This window comes from Ascaphus truei, chromosome 3, assembly GCF_040206685.1.
Source record: "Ascaphus truei isolate aAscTru1 chromosome 3, aAscTru1.hap1, whole genome shotgun sequence".
Classification (NCBI taxonomy): Eukaryota; Metazoa; Chordata; class Amphibia; order Anura; family Ascaphidae; genus Ascaphus; species Ascaphus truei.
The window spans coordinates 199,223,088-199,241,925 of NC_134485.1; the positions used below are offsets into that span (position 1 = coordinate 199,223,088).

Sequence of the window (18,838 nt, forward strand, 5' to 3'; positions counted from 1 at the left end):
CGTTATTTACAACATCAAGATTAAACATAGATAAAGCAGAACATTTACTAATTTGTAGACTTGGTGTAGGATGTGATACCTTTTAATTGGCCATCAAGAACGATACTCATATGAAACTGCAGTAGACCTGTACAACATTTGAAACCTCAAAAGTCTAGTCTCCATTGCGATGCGGGCAGAGGTGAAGACAGGAGACTTGTTTTGGGGAAAATAACTTAGGCTTTTATTCAGCCGCCGTTTCAACAACATAAAATGATAGGCTTTTCCTAGCCAAAGTCCTGCAACATAAAGTATAGGCTTTCCCATTGGATAAAGTTCAGGTTTCCCTGTGAATTAAAGTCCATGTACGTCTATAGACATCTATATAGTTACCAGGTGTCCGTATGCATCTGGGTATGCACAAATGGCCTGCACGTCCTGGTGTCTTTAGGAAGCAAGGACAGGCACATGTGGTCTGTAAGAAAACCAGGGAGAAACAAAGAAACATTTCTCTTTCCTGTCTTTTAAACACTTGCTAGAGTCAGCTGGGCTCATTAGTATTCCTGCCTTCCTCCAGGCAGAGATTAACCACTATCTGGCCGACACCTAACAGCTATAGCTGTTGTAAACAGGCTCGCCCATGTTACACTCCCCCCGTTTGTGGGCAGTTAGGGCTACTTGCGGCCGAAGCCCATCCCTCAAGACACAATTGTAAGTTGAAACAGAAAGGGTGGAGGGACATATAGCACACACTTAACCTGGGGTTGGAGTCTTCTTCTTTGATTTCCAGTCCATCAACGCCCCACTCTTCTCTTCAGTCTTTTCTGTGTTTTTCACACTTTCCGACTTCTGATGGGATCTATGGATCTGGTTCTCCTTGGTGCAATGTCTGTTCTTAAGACCATCTTCACGCCTACCAGTAAGTTTGGTTTTCCCCTTTTGTGGGAATTATCTGGTACTCGGGACATAAAGAACAAACAGCTTATGGCCACGATGTGTAGTCGTGGTTGACGAGAACACCGAAGACAAAGTCCTTGTAACCTGTGCACTCGAACAATGTCTCTTCAAGTACTCGCTCTAGCTCGGTACGCTTTGCCCATTCTCGTTCCTCTCTGGCTTTTTGGGCAGTTAGCTCGGCCTGCCTCAGTTGCTCGAGTTTTTCGGAGCACTGCTTTTCAATGATGCGCTTAGCTTCCTCAACCCTATGGAGGACTTCTCGCACCATCCCATCTTTCCATTTCACTAACTCTTTTTTTACTCGTTTAACTAGTTTTCCCATGCGTCGTGCTGTTTTTTTCTCAACGTCAATAGCAAGATGATTTGCGTCTGGGTCAGTCTCCTTGAGCTGCAGTACGGCAACCTAGGTTCTTCTGCTTTGCATTCTGTGGAAAATAGGCGGTAGAAGTTTAACGGCACTGCGGATGCATTTATAGGAATGCACAGCTTGCTTGGTTACGATATAGGTCCTATGTCTGGACTGAACCACAACAGCAGCTTTCTTCCCTTTCCCGTAGCATCTTTGCTGCTAATACTTTCTAACATTTGACTGGAGTGTAATCACACATTGCTTCAAATGTCCATACTTTTTCCTTTGTTGTTGCATTCTCCAAATTGACTGAAGAACGCAGGCTGCTTGACTCCGGCGATAAAGCTGGCAAGCTTTCATCCCTCTGTAGGCAGCTTATGTATATATATCTTTATTTATATAGCGCCATTAATGTACATAGTGCTACCCATATACTTGGTTAAGGAGGTGGCTTTTAAGATGGGTCTTAAAGTTGGATAGAAAGGGTGCTAGTCGGGTATTGAGGGGAAGGGCATTCCAGAGGTGTGGGGCAGTCAGTGAGAAAGGTTTAAGGCGGGAGAGGGCTTTAGATACAAAGTGGGTAGAGAGAAGACATCCTTGAGCAGAACGCAAGAGTCGAGATGGTGTATAGTGGGAAATTAGGGCTGAGATTTAAGGAGGGCAGTAGAGTGTATAGTACAGAGTGTCATACGCGCTGAATTCAGGTGAAGGGTAAAAGTAATGTGTGGTAGTCCCACCTGCTGCTTCAAATCCTCCCATGATTAACGGGGCAAAACGTTAAAATTGAAAACAAGAAGGGGCGCAACGAGGAGACTGGCAAGTATAAAAATTATTTATAATGAGTGGTAACAAAATATTAAAAACTCTCATCAGTTATTAAGAACATCGGCAAGTCCACGAAACACCACAACAGAATGAAGTGCCTGGCGGATAGTCCTCCGACCTCCTATAATGGAGTGTCCCGCAAGACAGCACAGTAGTTGGTTTGAAACACCGTTTCCCAGCAGGACAGCTGATCAGCAGCACGTGAAGGTACTGGTGGTGATGTCACAGTGGGAGTGTAAGACTGCCCGATGACGAAATGTATTACATGAGACGCTAGAGGCTGTCTTACTCTCCAACTGTGACATCACCACCAGTGCCTTTACGTGCTGCCGATTAGCTGTCCTGCTGGGGAACCGCCGTTTCAAACCAACTGCTGTACTGCCTTGCGGGACACTCCATTACAGGAGGTCGGAGGACTATCCGCCAGGCACGTCATTCTGTTGTGGTGTTTCATGGGCTTGCCGATGTTCTTAATAACTGATGTAAGTTTTTAATATTTTGTTACCCCTCATTATAAATGATTTCTATACTTACCAGTCTCCTCGTTGCGCTCCTTCTTGTTTCAGAAGAGTGTGTAGCCTTAAAAGTGAGGAGACAAATTGTGTGTGTGTGATAGGGAATTTGTGCCTCATACTCCTGTTTCAGGTTAGCAATATTGTTTTCAGAGTGGCTCTGCTTCACGTTCATGGCGGTAACAGAAAAGTTTGCCATCTCCAGTCCCGATCAAGTCCTCCAACGCAGTCCATAAGCAACGGTTTGTCTTCTCCAAAGTCCCACACTCACAGGTGACTGAACAATAGTTCGGCACTAGCTTCTATCTCCATTTCCAATCATTCACGTAGGAGATCACAGTCATGTCTCACAGCTTACAGTGCATTTTCAGTGCTGGTCAAGGGATCATCACTGTGACAGAAAGGAGCCCAGGAACCAGTGTAATAAAGGTTAAGCCGAGTCCCTGGCCCCTGCCCATCCTTCCCTGGGGCTCATCTGGCTACCAGATCCCTGAGCTACCCTTTTTTCGCATGCCCGGTAGCCCCTTGCATCCTATATCCTGTATTGCAGATGTGTATAAAGGTTACTGAATGTAAAAATGTGTTTGTGCACAATATAAAGCTAAGCCAAGGTCTCCGGACATGCGGGGCTGAGAAACCATGTGTGCAGCCCGCATGTCCGGAGAACTGGCTAGTGCTGGAGGGGGAGGTGAGTTGCAGGGACAAAGGGGAGAGTGGCCTAAATCGGACCGGGGGGCAATTTGGCCGAAAAGCAGAGCATTTGGCTTGTTTCCCCAACCAGAGCGGCGCCAACCCAGTGGGGAATATCCTGCTGGCTGGGGACGCTGTTGCTAGCACCCACTGGTAAGCCCTGCTTCCATTGGCCCGTTAATATCTCCATCCAAAGCCCTTTATTTCTCCCAGCCCCACCCCAAGCCCTGATTGACCAATGCAGATGAGCCCTCTTGTCCCAAACGGTTCTTGAGCAGCATTTGTGCTGTGATTCGTTGCCAGCCCTTCTACCATGATTTCCTATGGTAGCGGGGAAACTATGTGTAAGGGTTGCTCACTAGACCGCGGGGGAGAGGTGGGGATGTATATAACCGCCGCCCTACAACCACGGAGCCAGGTCCGGATAGCAGAGTCGGGGACGTGTAGCCGGGTCAGGGTAGGAGAATGTAGGTAGGTAGCAGTACTTGCCGTGGTCCAGGCTTGGAGAGAGAAGAGTAGCCATTGTCCATTAGCTGTAGTCGAGGAGCGGAGAGAGCAGGGATCCAATTACAAGCCGAAGTCCAGGAATATAGAAGAGACGGGTCCGGGTACAAACAGGATTTCACAACAGAAACCAGGCAAGGTCTGGATACAGGAAAACTCAGGCTGCAGTGAGCACGGTGCATAAACAACAGCTTATGCTCAGCAACAAGCAGAGGGCTGAGTGGGTATAAGAGGAGACAGGAGCCCATAGAAAAGAGGCAGGGGGATTGGTCTACACGTAGGTAGAGAGCTGATAGGATGAAGTTACCTGTGGATCAGGTGTGGCCCAGCTGAGGGTAATACCGGCATCAGCCACCATGCGCACATGAGGTGCACGACGCGAAGCGGGTTCGCGACGCCAGGGTTGCGTGATCTGGCGCCGTCACGGGTGCGAGTCTGGGTGAGTTACTTTTTGCCGCCGAGGGTCCGTGCGCATCCCCGGGTGGTTTGTGCGATGCGCCTGGGGGACGGGGCTTAGGCGCGACCCTGACACTATGTAAGAAGAACCCGATCAGCATTACAGAGCTCCCAGCACTCCAAAAAACAAGAGAGCTAATAAAGCTTAGAGATAATATTATGTATTCAGAGAAAAAAAGACATGTTACAACCATATGCAATTACAAAACAGGTGGTAAATGAAATGCAGGTATAGAACCTGCAAGGTAGGAGGGGTGGTGAGGGAAGGCGGGGTGATATCACTGATAAGGTGGGGGTGGGGTAGAAGCAGTCCTTGACAGGAAAGGATATCTGTGCAAGAAGATGTGGGGGGCAATGTTTCGGGTTATTATACCCCTTCTACAGGCCCATTCCCATAGCCTCCACAGAGGGGAACTATGGTACTTCCCAACTCCCTCACAAGTCCATCCTCCTAATCTAAAAACAAAAGTGAAGGGTACACACAGCTATGTAAGCAGGTAAATGCAGAGAATTTTACATGAAGTTGAATCTGTCATATAGCCTGTGTGTAGCCTTATGTAATAGGCACTGTGCGTAACCTTATGTAATAGGCACCTGATACCACAGCAAAAAATGGACCTGAAAACAAAAGAACACTATAGTCTGAACTAAACTTCTGAAATATATGTAATCTGTCCCAGAAAATGGTGTTAATAGTCTGTCAAGACTCAAAGATATAGTCCCTGTTACTCCGTATACCACAGTGTTAATAGCTTAACCTCAAAATGAGTAAATCTGTATATGCAAAGAAAAACCTGTGGATTTTGTGTCAAATATATGTGTGAATCGAATGGTCTCCTTCGCGATATTGAGATGTCCAATGAACTCCAAAAGTGTGTCCGCTGTACCTGCCCAGATCACGAAGATATCGTCAATGAAACGCACCCACTTATGCCCATGTTCCTTAAATTATTTATACCCCTGTGGAAGTGACGCAGTCACGTAACGCGTAGGGTCAGAGGTTACAGCTGATCGTGAGAGACGCATGCGCAGCCTTTTAGGCACTGTGAAAACAGCTCAGCAGCTCTCTGTGAAATTCTCCCCAAACATCTGCTCCTGCACTTCAGCTCGGTACACGGAGCACACAGATGGCATCGGATCGCCTACACAGACATTCCCCTGCAGCGGAGGAGCCATTGGGAGTCTGCCACTGTTTGGATGTGCATATTTAACTCCCATCTTGTTGTGAGTAGGATTCTGATTTTTGTAAACCGGACCAGCAGTGCGACGCAACTCATGTATTTGTAGACAGACATTGTCTTTTATATTTTAATAAATTAGCTTAACTGTTTATTTCAGCAGTGTTTTGATTGTTCATTGTTTGTTAGTGTGTTAGTCTTGTCCCATCTTAGTTGTTTGTTGTTATGTTGTTTATGCAGCAGTACACACTATGATTGTTCCCTGTGTTTAATTCCACATGTCCTGAGGAAACTTTTGTGGATCCGGATGCTCCAGATTAGACTTCTGTATTAAGGTTTTCATATTACTTTATATTTGCATTTATTGGAGGCACCGGTTTGTATTTGTTATATATATATCACTAGCTGAGAGACCCGGCGTTGCCCGGGATGTGAACCGTGCTCACACTGACACACACTGCTCATTGTTCACACTGCACACTGCACACACACACTGCACACTGCACACACACTGCTCATTGGTCGCACTGACGCACACTGCGCACACACAGCTCACAGTGACACACACTGCACACTGCACACACACTGGTCACACTGACACACACTGCACACTGCACACACACACTGCTCACTGCTCACACTGCACACACACACATACACAGCTCATTGCTCACACTGCACACTGCACACACTGACACACACTGCATACTGCACACACACTGCTCAATGGTCACACTGCACACTGCACACACACTGCTCAGACTGACACACACTGCATACTGCACACACACTGCTCATTGGTCACACTGCACACACTGACACACTGCTCATTGCTCACACTGCACACAGTGCACACACACTGCTCATTGCTCACACGGCACACACTGCACACACACTACTCACACTGACACACACTGCACACTGCACACACACTGCTCACACTGCACACACAGTGGTCATTGCTCACACTGCACACACTGACACACTGCTCACACTGCACAGTGCACCACACACACACACACAGTTACAGACAATCACAGACAGTTACACACACTCACACACAGTCACACACACTTTCACAGTTTCAAACAGTTTCACACAGTCATAGACACTTACACAGACTTACACACACTCACACACTCTCACACTGTGAAACACTTACACACACTGTCACACACAGTCACAGACACTTACACACAGTTTCACACAGTCACAGACACTTACACACACACTTACACACAGTCACAGACACTCACACACAGTCTCACACAATTACACACACCAGCACCAACACCCGCTCCCCCCCCCCCTCCGGGGACAACGGTGGGGAGAAGGTGAAGCGGGGACCGGAGGGGCATCCCCCCTCCCATCTCACGTCCCGCGGCCTGTCACGCGGTGACAGGGGGGAGCCGGGAGCGGAGGGGCATCCCCCCTCCCATCTCACGTCCCGCGGCCTGTCACGCGGTGACAGGGGGGAGCCGGGAGCGGAGGGGCATCCCCCCTCCCATCTCACGTCCCGCGGCGACAGGGGGGAGCCGGGACCGGAGGGGCATCCCCCCTCCCATCTCACGGCCTGTCACGCGGTGACAGGGGGGAGCCGGAACCGGAGGGGCATCCCCCCTCCCATCTCACGTCCCGCGGCCTGTCACGCGATGACAGGGGGAGCCGGGACCGGTGGGGCATCCCCCCTCCCATCTCACGTCCCGCGGCCTGTCACGCGGTGACAGGGGGGAGCCGGGAGCGGAGGGGCAAGAGCAGCACGTAGCATGTGGAGGGGGGGGGAGCTCACCCGTCCTGCCGCTGCCTCACTCATCCTGCTGCTGCCTCACTGATCCGGCCGCTGCCTCACTGATCCGGCCGCTGCCTCACTCATCCGGCCGCTCCCACGTGGATGTGAGGCGGGAGGCCGCGTGTTGTGGCCGCTCCCCCGCGTGTGTCCCGGGCGCTCGCTCCGCTCCCCCGCTGACTGTAGCGGGCCGGGGTGTGAGCTTGGGGGGGTGGGGGAGGTGTGAGCTTGGGGGGGGGGGGTGAGGTGTCTGTGAGCTTGGGGGGGGGTGGGAATGTCTGTGTGTGTGTGTACACGGGACTCCGGGTAAGTTCGGGCACAGGGAGGGTGGGGGGGGTGTGGAAGTTGAGGTGCGGTCCAGCTGACGGGGGAGAGTGAGGGGCACCGGGAGGGGATTGTGTGTGTGTGTCCCCGTCCATGTGTGTGTCCCTGTGTGTGTGTGTGTGTGTCCCTGTGTGTCCTTTGGCCCGTCACTCCGCCTCAGGCCAATGAGAGGTGTGCGGGGGCGGGCCAAGGGACCAATGAGATTTCCCCTAGGGACACCGGACATCCAGGCAGGCAGGCAGGCAGGCATACAGTGCTTTCACTAATATAGTATAAGATTATTCACTGAGCCACTACTTTATAAAACATTTTTTTTCTTTAGCATTTATCATATGCAGAGCGCTTTCGACTTACAGTATGTCACAGCAGTTAAGTAGAAGAATGTATGCGCAGTGCTACAAGCGCCCACATTTTCTACATGCAGAAGTAAGTCTCAGATTGGCTGCCTTGTTATATTCACTATTGGCATTGAGTCCTGAGGAAACATCACCCCTACTGAATGTATAGCTGAAATTTTAATTCGCTGCACAAATTGTGGGGGGGGTTTGCACTTTTAAATCGAAAATTCATAGGAAATTTAAAAAAAAAAGGCGGTGCTACTTAATTTTTTTCTTCATTTGACAAATTTAAAAAAAATGGAAAAAAATAAACATTTTTTGAGATATTGAAATTAACAGCGAAGAACTTCAGGAAAAAAAGTGAAAATTGAAGAATGTATGAAAATTAGCAAAAAAAATTACACAATATTCAAAAGATTTTTAAAAAATGCAGCTTATGATTGTATGTATCAAAAAAAAGGGAACAACATTTAAATTCATTAGAAGATAACATCTTCTGGATCAATAAATATAGATGTAGGATAAAGTATCTGTTGTCTAAATTTAGCATAGGTTGAATTTGATGGACGTACGTCTTTTTTCAACCTCATCTACTATGTAACTATGTAACATGAAAGCTTCATTAAAAGGCACAGTAGGGAGTAAGAATGCTGGTATCCACGCTGGAAGATAGCAGTACAAAGGCCAAACATTATGACACACATAAGTAAGCCAGAGATGGAAGTCAAGGTCACAAAGAGCACCTGGGGCCTGAAGACATGAGTGCAAAAGTCCAACCTGGTGGACAATCTTAAATCATTTTGCTGGTTTCTTTTTCCGCCAGCATACGGTAAACTTCAACAACGTATAGATAGCAGGAAAGCTAATTAACAAGTTATTTAAAAAAAACCTTAAGTATATATACACTGGGGCTTTCAGAGTAATGATGTATACGCTTAAAAGTGACATTAGCATACTTAAGCAATTTTGCGTTTTTTGTTTTTTCAAGAAATTTTAAATCAAACATTGGGGAAAATATATTTGGACTCCATGGGATGAAGTAAAGAAAGAAGTTTGCTTTGACGTATTGCTTAATTTTCTGCTTGTGTTTGCATCAAATGTAAGGCTGAGTCCCCGCTGGTGCTGAGCGCGCTTTGCACTTGGCGCGCTTACCTTAGTCAATGTGGATCGTCACATCCACGCTCACGCTGTGCGCGCTCATGCGCGGGCACACACGCTTGGTGCTTGGTTAAACAAAAAAAATGTAACTTTCGATCGTGCTCAATTTGCCCGCAATGACCCCCCGCCCCCGCGCGCGCTTCTGAAATAGCAAGGACACCCGGCGCTCGTGCTTGGAGAGCTGGTGACGTCACCGCTCTCAAGCAGAAGCTCGGTCAGCGCCAGCGGGAACGCAGCCTAAGTGTCTTTCCAACATTGCTGCACAGAGAAATTTACGCGACCTCCGACCCTACCGCATTTCTTTTTTACGGAAATACAAGGTAAAAAAAAAGTGCCGCAGAGTTTGCTATATCTCATTACAATCTGTGCGTCATGTAAGCCCTCCTATTGTCACTCCCCAAATCACAAGGTGATGCCACAGCACAGAACCTGAAGCATTGACACAGGATGAAAATGATGCAATGGGCATCAGTTTTGCTCCACCTTTGCCTTGATACATCACCCCACATGTTTGAAGATGAAAAAAACGGAGATAGTTTTTAAGATAAATGAACCTTCCTTGAGCGGTTAATTTTTAAATACAATATAACTCCATTTTACAGGCGCACCAGTGATACACGTTCAATGCAAATACATTTTTTCCCCTACATTGTGCTTTGACTGGAATACTCAAAGTATCAGGTTTATATAAATGTTACTTCACACCCCGCAAAAAAATAAATTCCAGATCAGCAGCACGACTTCTTAATATGTCAACTCAACAAGTTGCATCGTCTTCATGTAGTCAATGACTGTGCTATTTGACACTGCAACATTGTTACATGCATCCTTGCCATGCAATTCATTAATTCAAAGAAAGCCGATAAATAAATCCGTGCACTCATTATTTATGATGCTATCTGTTTAGTAAATCAGCACAGGATGATCTGACCAAATTGATGATGACTGCACTGTGAACGATTGCATCAGCTCTCCAATCCTGGCATAGGACCTACAATACATGGGCTCCCACATTATATAACATGCACAAGACACTGCAGATCATGTGCCAACAAATGAGATGCATGCAGCAGGCAGCATTGCCTTCCTATAGCCATTGCCCTGTCAGTTGCCCTGTGCACAAGTTCATTTTTGCAGCCCTCTGCAACAGATCCAGCCTCTGATCTTGCAATGAATGACTTACACAATATCTGCCGGCTCCTGCTTGTTGTCGCTTCTCTTGCTGTTGCTGCTGCTGCTGCTGCTGCTGCTTCTCTTGCGGTTGCTGTTTCTCCTTCTCCTCCTCCTGCTGCTGCTGCTGCTGTTGTTCTTTCTCTGTCCCAGACAAGACCAATGTGTACAGTCCTTTGCCTCTGATCTGTCAGTATATTTCTACTGTGTCTGCCTCAGCTGCATGATACCATATGATTTGGAGCAGAGTGCTGAGCAAGCAGTAATTCCCCCCCGATGGTGGTGGTGAACATTAAACAAGCCCAGTTCTGTCATCTAATTATACTGCCTTAAAAAAAAATCAGGTCTACCTTAAAATTTGTTTTATGACGTCATAAACTCTGGGAGGTGCTAGGAGGTGGTCATGTGACCCGCGTTGAGGTCTGTGGCAGCCATGTTGGTTATGGATGTGGACACAGAGTCAGCGGGGACAGTGTGACTAATACCCCACCGGGAATAATGCCCACCACATGTGCAGCCTTTGGGTGCACCAACAACTCCAAAAGGAATAGCCATGTGACTTTCCATAGGTATGTGCTGCATGTGAAACCCCGATTGCTGAAATGGGCTGCTGGTGTGGATCTGTAAGGCACCAACGTATGCCACAGCGCAGTACAAAGAAAGATGGGAGGTGGCCGTGATGCAAAAACAGCGTCATGTAGCAGAGTGTAATAAGTTATGACAAGAAGTAAATATGTCAGTGCTAGCTTTTGTGACACTGCTCTGCCTGTCTGATACTGTATTATCTATGTATGTGTAGCTTTATTTATATAGCGCCCACAGCTGTACTCGGCGCTTTACAATAGAGACAATACAGCACAGGGAATTATAGTGCAATATGTGCAACAAATAAGATCAGACAATAGGAAGGGAGTTCTTCTATCTAACCCTTTATATCTATTGTGTCTATAACGTCTGAGCTCATACCTGTGTTTCTGACTTGTGAACTCCTGCAAAGGATGCATCGCCATTGGATGTGTTTAATCATGGAGAAACTGGCGTTGTGTCTCGCATTTTGAGACTTTTTATTGGACTAGTGGGAAATTTAGCAATGTGTGTCGTTGAACATTAGATCTTGAAATCTCTATGTCCCTTTTAGGCATAGTCACACAAACATACTCCTAGTTTTTCTGTAATCGTGGGTGATCCTGGTACACAATAAATACTCTATTAAATCATTGTAAGTCAAAGTTGAAATGCGAGCCCAGTTCGCCCTCATTGGCTGAACCGCTGCCATGACGTGGCCAATGCTCGGCTGCCGTGCCAAAAATCTTGTCTTTTGGCCAAGGCGGTCGCGCATCGCGGACTGTACACATGCCGACTGGGTCCTGCCCTATAGAGGGCTGTGTCTTGTGGGCGGCACGCGCTGCCATGGCCACTGGGGACCTAGCCTAAGGTGGCACACAAGGGCCCCTTAAAACATTATTAGGAATTAAAACAAGAGGTAATAATACTATTGCTGTGGTGGTGCATATATTTAACAGTTTTCTTTACTATGTATACTTCATAATGTTATATAGTAGCCTAGATATGGTTCAAAAAAAGACATGTCCATCAAATTCAACCTATGCTAAATTTAGACGACAGATACTTATCATATATATGCATTTACAGTATATTACCAGAGGAAGGCAAACAAAAAACCCCAGTGACATATCATCCAATTAGATCTCATAAGGGGAAAAGTTAATTCCTTCCTGACTCCAAGAATTGGCAATCAGATTAATCCCTGGATCAACATCCTTCCCATGTTTACTTATTTGGTATATCCCTGTATACCTTTCCTTTCTAAAAAATATGTCCAACCTTACACAATAACGTTTTAATATCTTTTAAAATTATTAAAGAAAAATATAGCAAAATAAAATGAATGTATCTTGAATAATTAGTTGGTTTCTGGCAATCCCTGTAACCTCTTGTTGAACTCCAGGTTACCACGGAACACTGCTTGAAAACCACTATATTAACCAATCAAAATGCCTTGTTATACCTGGAACTTTTCCACTTTATTACTTCCTAAACAGGTGCCACGTTAACTTCTCTTTCCTTTGCTCATACCTGTGGTTAGAAGTCCCACTATCACTCTAAACTAGGGTGGAATGCATTTTAAAAGGTTGACATCATAGGTTTATTTTAGAGGACCAGAAATACATTGGTATTTTTTTTTGTAAATATAAATGAGAAAAGGTAGGAATGCCAAGTCATATTACTGTATTATGTATGTAATATATAAAATGTGTGTACATGTGTACGTACACAGGCACCCCTATTGTTGCTGATCTTAAAAGCTACATATTTAATATTCATTCATTTTGTATCTATAGTCATTGAAGATGTAGCTTGTAATCATTCCCATTGATGATATTCTTATCAATATCTAGATTTGCAGGGCCTCTTAAATCACTACTATTGAGATGTAATTTTCTTTCCAAACATGTCAGGCAAAGAGGTGGTTTCCCGAGTCAGAATAATTAATGTTCTGCGTTCTGATTCTTCAAAGTTTTCTAAATATCATTTCAACATTCATTGCTGTTTGATATGGCAATGCCTTAAGGGCAGGAGCTAATCTTCACAAAATGTGTTCTAACGTTTGTCTTTTACCCTTCCTAGGTTCCCCTCAAACTTGAAACGGAGAACTGAATGGCTGCAACATGTTAACAGAGAGAATTTCTCCCCCAGTCTACACACATTTTTATGCTCCAAACATTTTGAGGAGCCCTGTTTTGACAGAACGGGACAAACCGTGCGCTTGAGAGTAGATGCTGTGCCAACGATATTTATCTATCCCCAACACATGCTGGAAAAGGTAATAAATTGAGGGTCAGACTTCAGACTCGTTTGGATGCCACTATATTATACTATCAAGCATATGGGTAGCTCCGTGGCTGGTACTACACACCTCATACATCAACCGTGGCTCCTTGCAGACGCACTTACCAGAACACCCTCCTGTCTCTGCACGTTCTCTCGCTTAGATTGGAAGCTCTTCAGGGCGTGGATTCCTTTTCCTGTTACTTTAATGTCTCAAGCGCTTATACCAATAATGTGTTATATTATGTCTCGTGTATTACTGCTGTGAAGCGCTTTATAAAGATAGTCATAGTAGTTTTCGGAACCTCACAGGGATCTATTATACACATGATGGAGACGTGTGTTTTGAAAGCTCTATTGCAATGTTTTTTTTTCTAGAAATACTTTATTGGTCCATGGAACAGTATCTCAACCGTTGACGTATTTACACTTATCAAGGATACAATTACTGGAATTATGTTCCAAGTGGCTGGTTCCTATAAGGTGTAATTTCCTAGCCAGTGGTTCAAAAGATAGAATGACATACATATGGTGCGTGCATTTTCTAAACCTCCAGAAGCTGAAGTGGTAGGGGAAAGACAAAATAGTTATATTAACACCCCTTTAAAACACTGGTGTGGAACAGGTTATCAGTTTGTAACACTGGTACTAATAAAAAAAAATACAACTGGTAACCAAGGCGTTTCATTCTAACCCCCCCCCCCCCCTCCTGAGGATTTTCTCAGAATGGACAGATAAACAGATGGTGATCGTTGTTAAATGTGTAATTACCTTCTATGTTTAGCCAAACTGAAACTGTAGTACAAATCGATACATTAGTCTAGAAGTAGTTTGGGAGCTAGTCTAGAAGGGGGGTCTATTCTGTATGTTACAAATCGATACATTGTAAAGACCAAAGAAAAATTCCTTTTTGACTGTAGTGACTAGACAACATTTTTTTTTTTGAGGCATGCTTCCCCCACATCTATGTACACAACTATTACTTTACCAATTCTAAATGCTTGTGTTTTAAATCTCATGCAGGTTATCCCCTGGTTACGTCCCATAGCTGCCCACATGTAGACCCAGGTTTGCAAAATCTGACTGCTTTCTACAACACGATTAAGCATTTCTCTGACAAAAAGGCCTGCAATTTGGTGCAGAGGGTTAAGCATTAATGGAATGACATCAAAAGAAGCATAATCCGGCTTTTCTTCCTGAGGCCCTGTGTATAGAAGCAGATAAGGGGTTCAAGAGCTAATACCATAACAGCGAAAAACCCAGTGAACACACTAGTTCTGAAAATATAAATATTACAAATGGGAGTATTGCAGCTCCAGAATTGCATTGAGTTCAAGTCCAAACAGGTACAATGAGGCAGCAGATCAAGAGCGCATATACTTCCAGGATTATGTGAAAGAGAACATATAGTGCAATTTCATCTGGTTAAGTAATAGTAAAGTGAAGATGGATATGTATCTCACTCACAATTGTGGAGAATGTTATAGGCGTTGCGGTTGTTAGGAGCAGGTGCGCAAACTTTTCTCTGTGGCCCCCCCCCCCTCGACCACGGCAAATGAAGTCAGGGTCATGTGACCCAAATTACGCTGGGTTAAGTGTATTGTAGAGCCCTCTCACGGTCCCATTTAATTTAAATGCCTGGGAGAGAGTGCGGGACCCCTATAACTGCCGCCCCCCAGTTTGCGCACCGCTGGTTTAGAGTAACCAGCTGTGACGGTGAAGACGTAACCAGGCTCACTAATAAAGGTTAAGCCCGTTTGGTTACCTCTTATCCATGTGTTGCGGTTCAGGAGTGTCAGCTCTTAGACCCAACTTTTGTAAAAGAATTACCTGTAATTATGTGACGATAAAAATGTTTGTGTGTTTTTATATTTCCAGGGTTGCCAGCAAGCAGGGATTGCTGTGGTATAAGGTTGTGAGTGGGCTTGTAAAGTCCAGTCTTAAGTCTATTTTAGTGTGTGGCGAATATGGCTAGTAAGAAAGTTTTTTTTATTTAATTCTATTCCCCATACCATCAAAACTTAGGATATTTTTAAAGTGCATATTTTATTAAATTGTGTGTTTTAAAACATATATGCTTGTGCACAGAAACAAGCTGGGGCTTTCAGAAGCAATGCTCTGACAGGACACTGGGGCTAACAATTGGTGCCAGTAGGTCTGGCAGGACATCTGGAGATGAAAACCCCAGAAGATGTCTGAGGTGTCAAGACCATTTGAACATTAGGGAATGATTCAAGTATCCACGTCCTGGGATCAGTGGACTCGTTGCGTTTCCATTTGCCCCACCAGACTTAGTGGAGCTGACAAATGGTTAACTGGGGGGGGGGGGAGAGAATCCCATTGGCTGATTCATATTTCCTGCCCACCTATTTTTTTTCATGCTGGCTCAACACGCCCCCTACCCCAGACATCATCAGCCAGGTGAGCCCTGCTCCGAGTGGCTGCAGAGACATTTCTCACGCTTTGGATTGGGCTATAATATCCCCTACACCCATCAGATAGCTAGTTCTCCAGTCTTTTAAGTTTCCAGCAAGAAAGGGTTGCTTCAGCAAAAGCTGCCTGGAATATTTTCTGTCCTGTTTTTGCAACTGTTATCAGCGTTAGGATTCCATGCACCTAGGAGAGTCTAGATTGTTACCCCAATTCCCATGTAGGTGTGTCTTTTTGCTATAGTTTGTATCATTGTGTGTTTGCTTTGCTTGTGAATACATTTACAATTTATTTCATTAACTTGTTTTGCTCTATGCGTGATCCTGGTAAAAGTTGTAAATCGCCTGGTCTTCTGTGACACCAGCTCACGGAAGTTTTCTTCAGATACTCGCAGAAGGCTTCCCTCAGGAACAGGATGGAAGAGATGGGTAGATTCCCATATTGTATGTCTTTATTTATATAGCGTCAAAAGTGTACTCAGAGCTTCACAAAGAATACAGTACAGGGAATTTTAAAAATACAATAAGTGCAGCAAAAATCAGACACTGGGAGAGATCCCTGCCCCGAGGAGCTTACAGTGTGTGTGTGTGTGTGTGTATATATATATATATATTTATTATAGAATGATCTTTGTGTCCTCTCTTTACATATGGCAATCTACCCATCTCTTCCATCCTGCTCCTGAGGGAAGCCTTCTGCAATTATCTGAAGAAAACTTCTGTGCACTGGTTACTCTAAACCAGGGGTGCGTGCGAGAACTTTTCTGGAGAGCAGTTGCAGAGGCCCCGCGCTCTTCCCCAAGGCAATTAAATTAAATGCCTGGGGATCGTGCGAAACCCCTGCAACTTCACTTACTGTGATTCAGAGGCTCAGTGTGATGTCACCATGGCAACGCAGTGAAATGACCCAGTTGCGTTGCTATGGCAACATCACAAGACCCCAACAAGTGGTATCGTGGGGGCATAGCGCAAATAGTTTGCACACCCCTGTTGTAAACAACGAACGCCTATAACATTCTCCACAATTGAGAGTGAGATACCTACCTATCTTCACTTTACTATTAATTAACCAGACAAAATTATATGTTCTCTCCTTTTTCACATAATCCTGGAAGTATTTGCGCTCTTGATCTTCTGCTGCATTGAGGCCCGGTGTATGTCTTGATTGAGTTTTTCTAACCTAGCACTGATTCTATTTCTACTGCAGGTTTCTCTTCTGCAGAAGACCAAAGTTGTAAAGGTAGAAAAGGAACCTTCAACAAACTGCAGCACAGACACACAGCAGCAAACAGACTCGTGTACAGATCACAATTACTGCCTTCCGAGCCCCGCAGCCATCAAAAGAAAATTCTGCGAGCTCGAAAGAAAACTGGAAATTGCACACAAGAAAATCAAAATATATCAACAGAGAGAACGTAGGGTGAAGAGGAAATGTTCAACTGAAAACATTATAAACAGCTCATTATTAGAGGAGACGGCTGGAGAGAAATCTTCCTGGGAGGTATTTTAGTACCAACCAGCAGTACTATTTAGCAAGGATTAATGCTATACTGCAGCAAGCACTCATACAATGTTTTTGTTTTTTTTAAGAGAATATTTTTATTTTTTTCCTATTGCATGCAAGGTGAGAATTGATTGTCTAACATGCCAGCATATTTTTGTAGCTCAGTACAATGTGACATCAAGTATAAATAATGCAATTACAACATTTATGTACAATACACAAGACATATCAATTATTGATGAACTTTATTTGGCACAGTAAGCAGGGCTGTGTATTAAAAGCAGTGTTGCAGGTTTCCGCCAAACAACCATATTTCAATGTGTTTTCCTCTTTCTGCTGTGGACCATGCAATTGTGCAAATATACCATTTAAAATGTTGAAGCCAGCAAACACTGAGCTATAGTAATACATTATACCGTTCACATCAATGCTTGCAATGTCCTTCCTAACTGAAAGTGAAGCAGTCTATGGCTTTGCGCCAAGGTGGCACCACACACACACTTAAGGGATGAGGAATATAAATGTGGCGATTCCCCACTAATTGTTTTAATTAAAATTGCAATAGCAATATACTATGTGGTGTAATCCACTTTAAAAACCGAAAGATAATACATTTGTGCAATGTAGTTATACAACAGGATATATCTTAGTGCAGGAATGTGGTACATCAGCTGACATTTGTAAATTGAATGTGAGAGCACGTCTTCTCTGCAGACGTGTGTTTGAATCCTCACTTCCCTGTCGGTAATAGAGGTGCATCCTTGATCGAAGTTATATTGGCTTAGACTTAACTTATTTTGCTCTTAAAAAAAAACATCTTCTATAAAACCTTCACTTATTTTATGTACAGGCCCAAACTGCTGGTTAGGCATAAAGCCAGCTGCACTTGTCCTATCCTAAAAGAATCAAAAACATTTGGAAAATGTAACATTTAAGACCCAAGGCCAGACTATATTCCATTCTTACTCATTTTGAGTTTGGTATAAAAAATAACCCCCACAAGAACCACCATACTGTAAATCAGGGGTGCATAAAGGGTGTGTGGGGGTGCGAGACGGCTGTTAAAACCCTGCGCTTCCCCGAAAGCATTTAACACAAATGCTGGTCATCGCATGAGGCTTCTAACTTTTACTTGACTTCCAGCGACGTGTCTCCATGGCAACCCTTGACACATCACATGACATGACTCCACGACATCATTTGACGCCGGAGCCGTGCAGGGAGGGGGTGGAGCGCATGCAAGAAAGTTTGCAAACCCCTGCTCTATCGTTATCTGCATAGTTTTGTATTTCCCTTTTCTACCAATGAAAGAAATCTGAGAACATAGAAAGTGATGAGAATTTATAGTTTGGGATTTTAGTACATGAATTACAGTACTTATAATAGATCATGTCAACAGAACAGTGAAATGCATGGCAATGACATTAAAAACATTTAATGAAAATAATCCTATACTGCTATGTGACTGATCCACAGTGTGCAAAGAACATCACTAGCACAACAGATATCTGCTGCTTGAGGAATGCACTTTTAACAAAATAAAAATCCAAATTGTAGCATCCATGGTCTGAAGAGCCTGAATTTTCTGCCAGCATTGACTTGTTTCAGATTGTGTGAAACTCTATGCAAATGTATTTAAAACATTAAAAAAAGCTCTTTGCAAGGCTTATTATTCTGTCTATGTATAACTGGTAGCTAAATAAACAATTTTCCCGACAAAGTACCAAACCATTAAGTTAATTGTGTAACTATTAATAATTAACTTCATGCGTAGCGCAAGACTTCCTACCCACATTGCAGATCAGGACAACCCATCATGCACAAAAGAT

The 18,838-nt window shown here is 44.5% G+C and overlaps 2 protein-coding genes across 3 annotated transcripts in view; one reads left to right on the forward strand and one right to left on the reverse strand.

The window, feature by feature from the left end:
• Window positions 1-10,563, reverse strand: part of PSPH (phosphoserine phosphatase) — a 29,436-nt gene extending 18,873 nt beyond the window's left edge. The window contains exons 1-2 of one of the 2 annotated variants that reach the window (XM_075589944.1): window positions 738-971; window positions 373-454 (exon numbers count right to left, since the gene is read on the reverse strand). The gene's annotated coding sequence lies outside the window, so the exon portion shown is untranslated. Of the gene's footprint in view, window positions 1-372; window positions 455-737; window positions 972-10,239 lie in introns of those variants that run through there. The other variant, XM_075589943.1, reaches the window with a different exon arrangement.
• A 77-nt stretch (window positions 10,564-10,640) lies between these two features.
• LOC142489359 (THAP domain-containing protein 2-like) lies at window positions 10,641-18,749 on the forward strand. The gene is made up of 3 exons (XM_075589945.1): window positions 10,641-10,795; window positions 12,876-13,071; window positions 16,713-18,749. The coding sequence occupies exons 1-3, from the start codon at window positions 10,725-10,727 to the stop codon at window positions 17,013-17,015; spliced, it is 570 nt and encodes a 189-aa protein (XP_075446060.1). The 5' UTR covers window positions 10,641-10,724; the 3' UTR covers window positions 17,016-18,749.
• The last annotated feature ends 89 nt before the right edge of the window (window positions 18,750-18,838 follow it).

Coding starts and splice junctions, on each gene's coding strand:
- LOC142489359 (XM_075589945.1), top strand. CDS start 10,725: ATGCCCACCACATGTGCAGCCTTTGGGTGCACCAACAACTCCAAAAGG. Junction 10,796..12,875: donor AGCCATGTGACTTTCCATAG/GTATGTGCTGCA, acceptor TACCCTTCCTAG/GTTCCCCTCAAACTTGAAAC. Junction 13,072..16,712: donor CCCAACACATGCTGGAAAAG/GTAATAAATTGA, acceptor TTTCTACTGCAG/GTTTCTCTTCTGCAGAAGAC.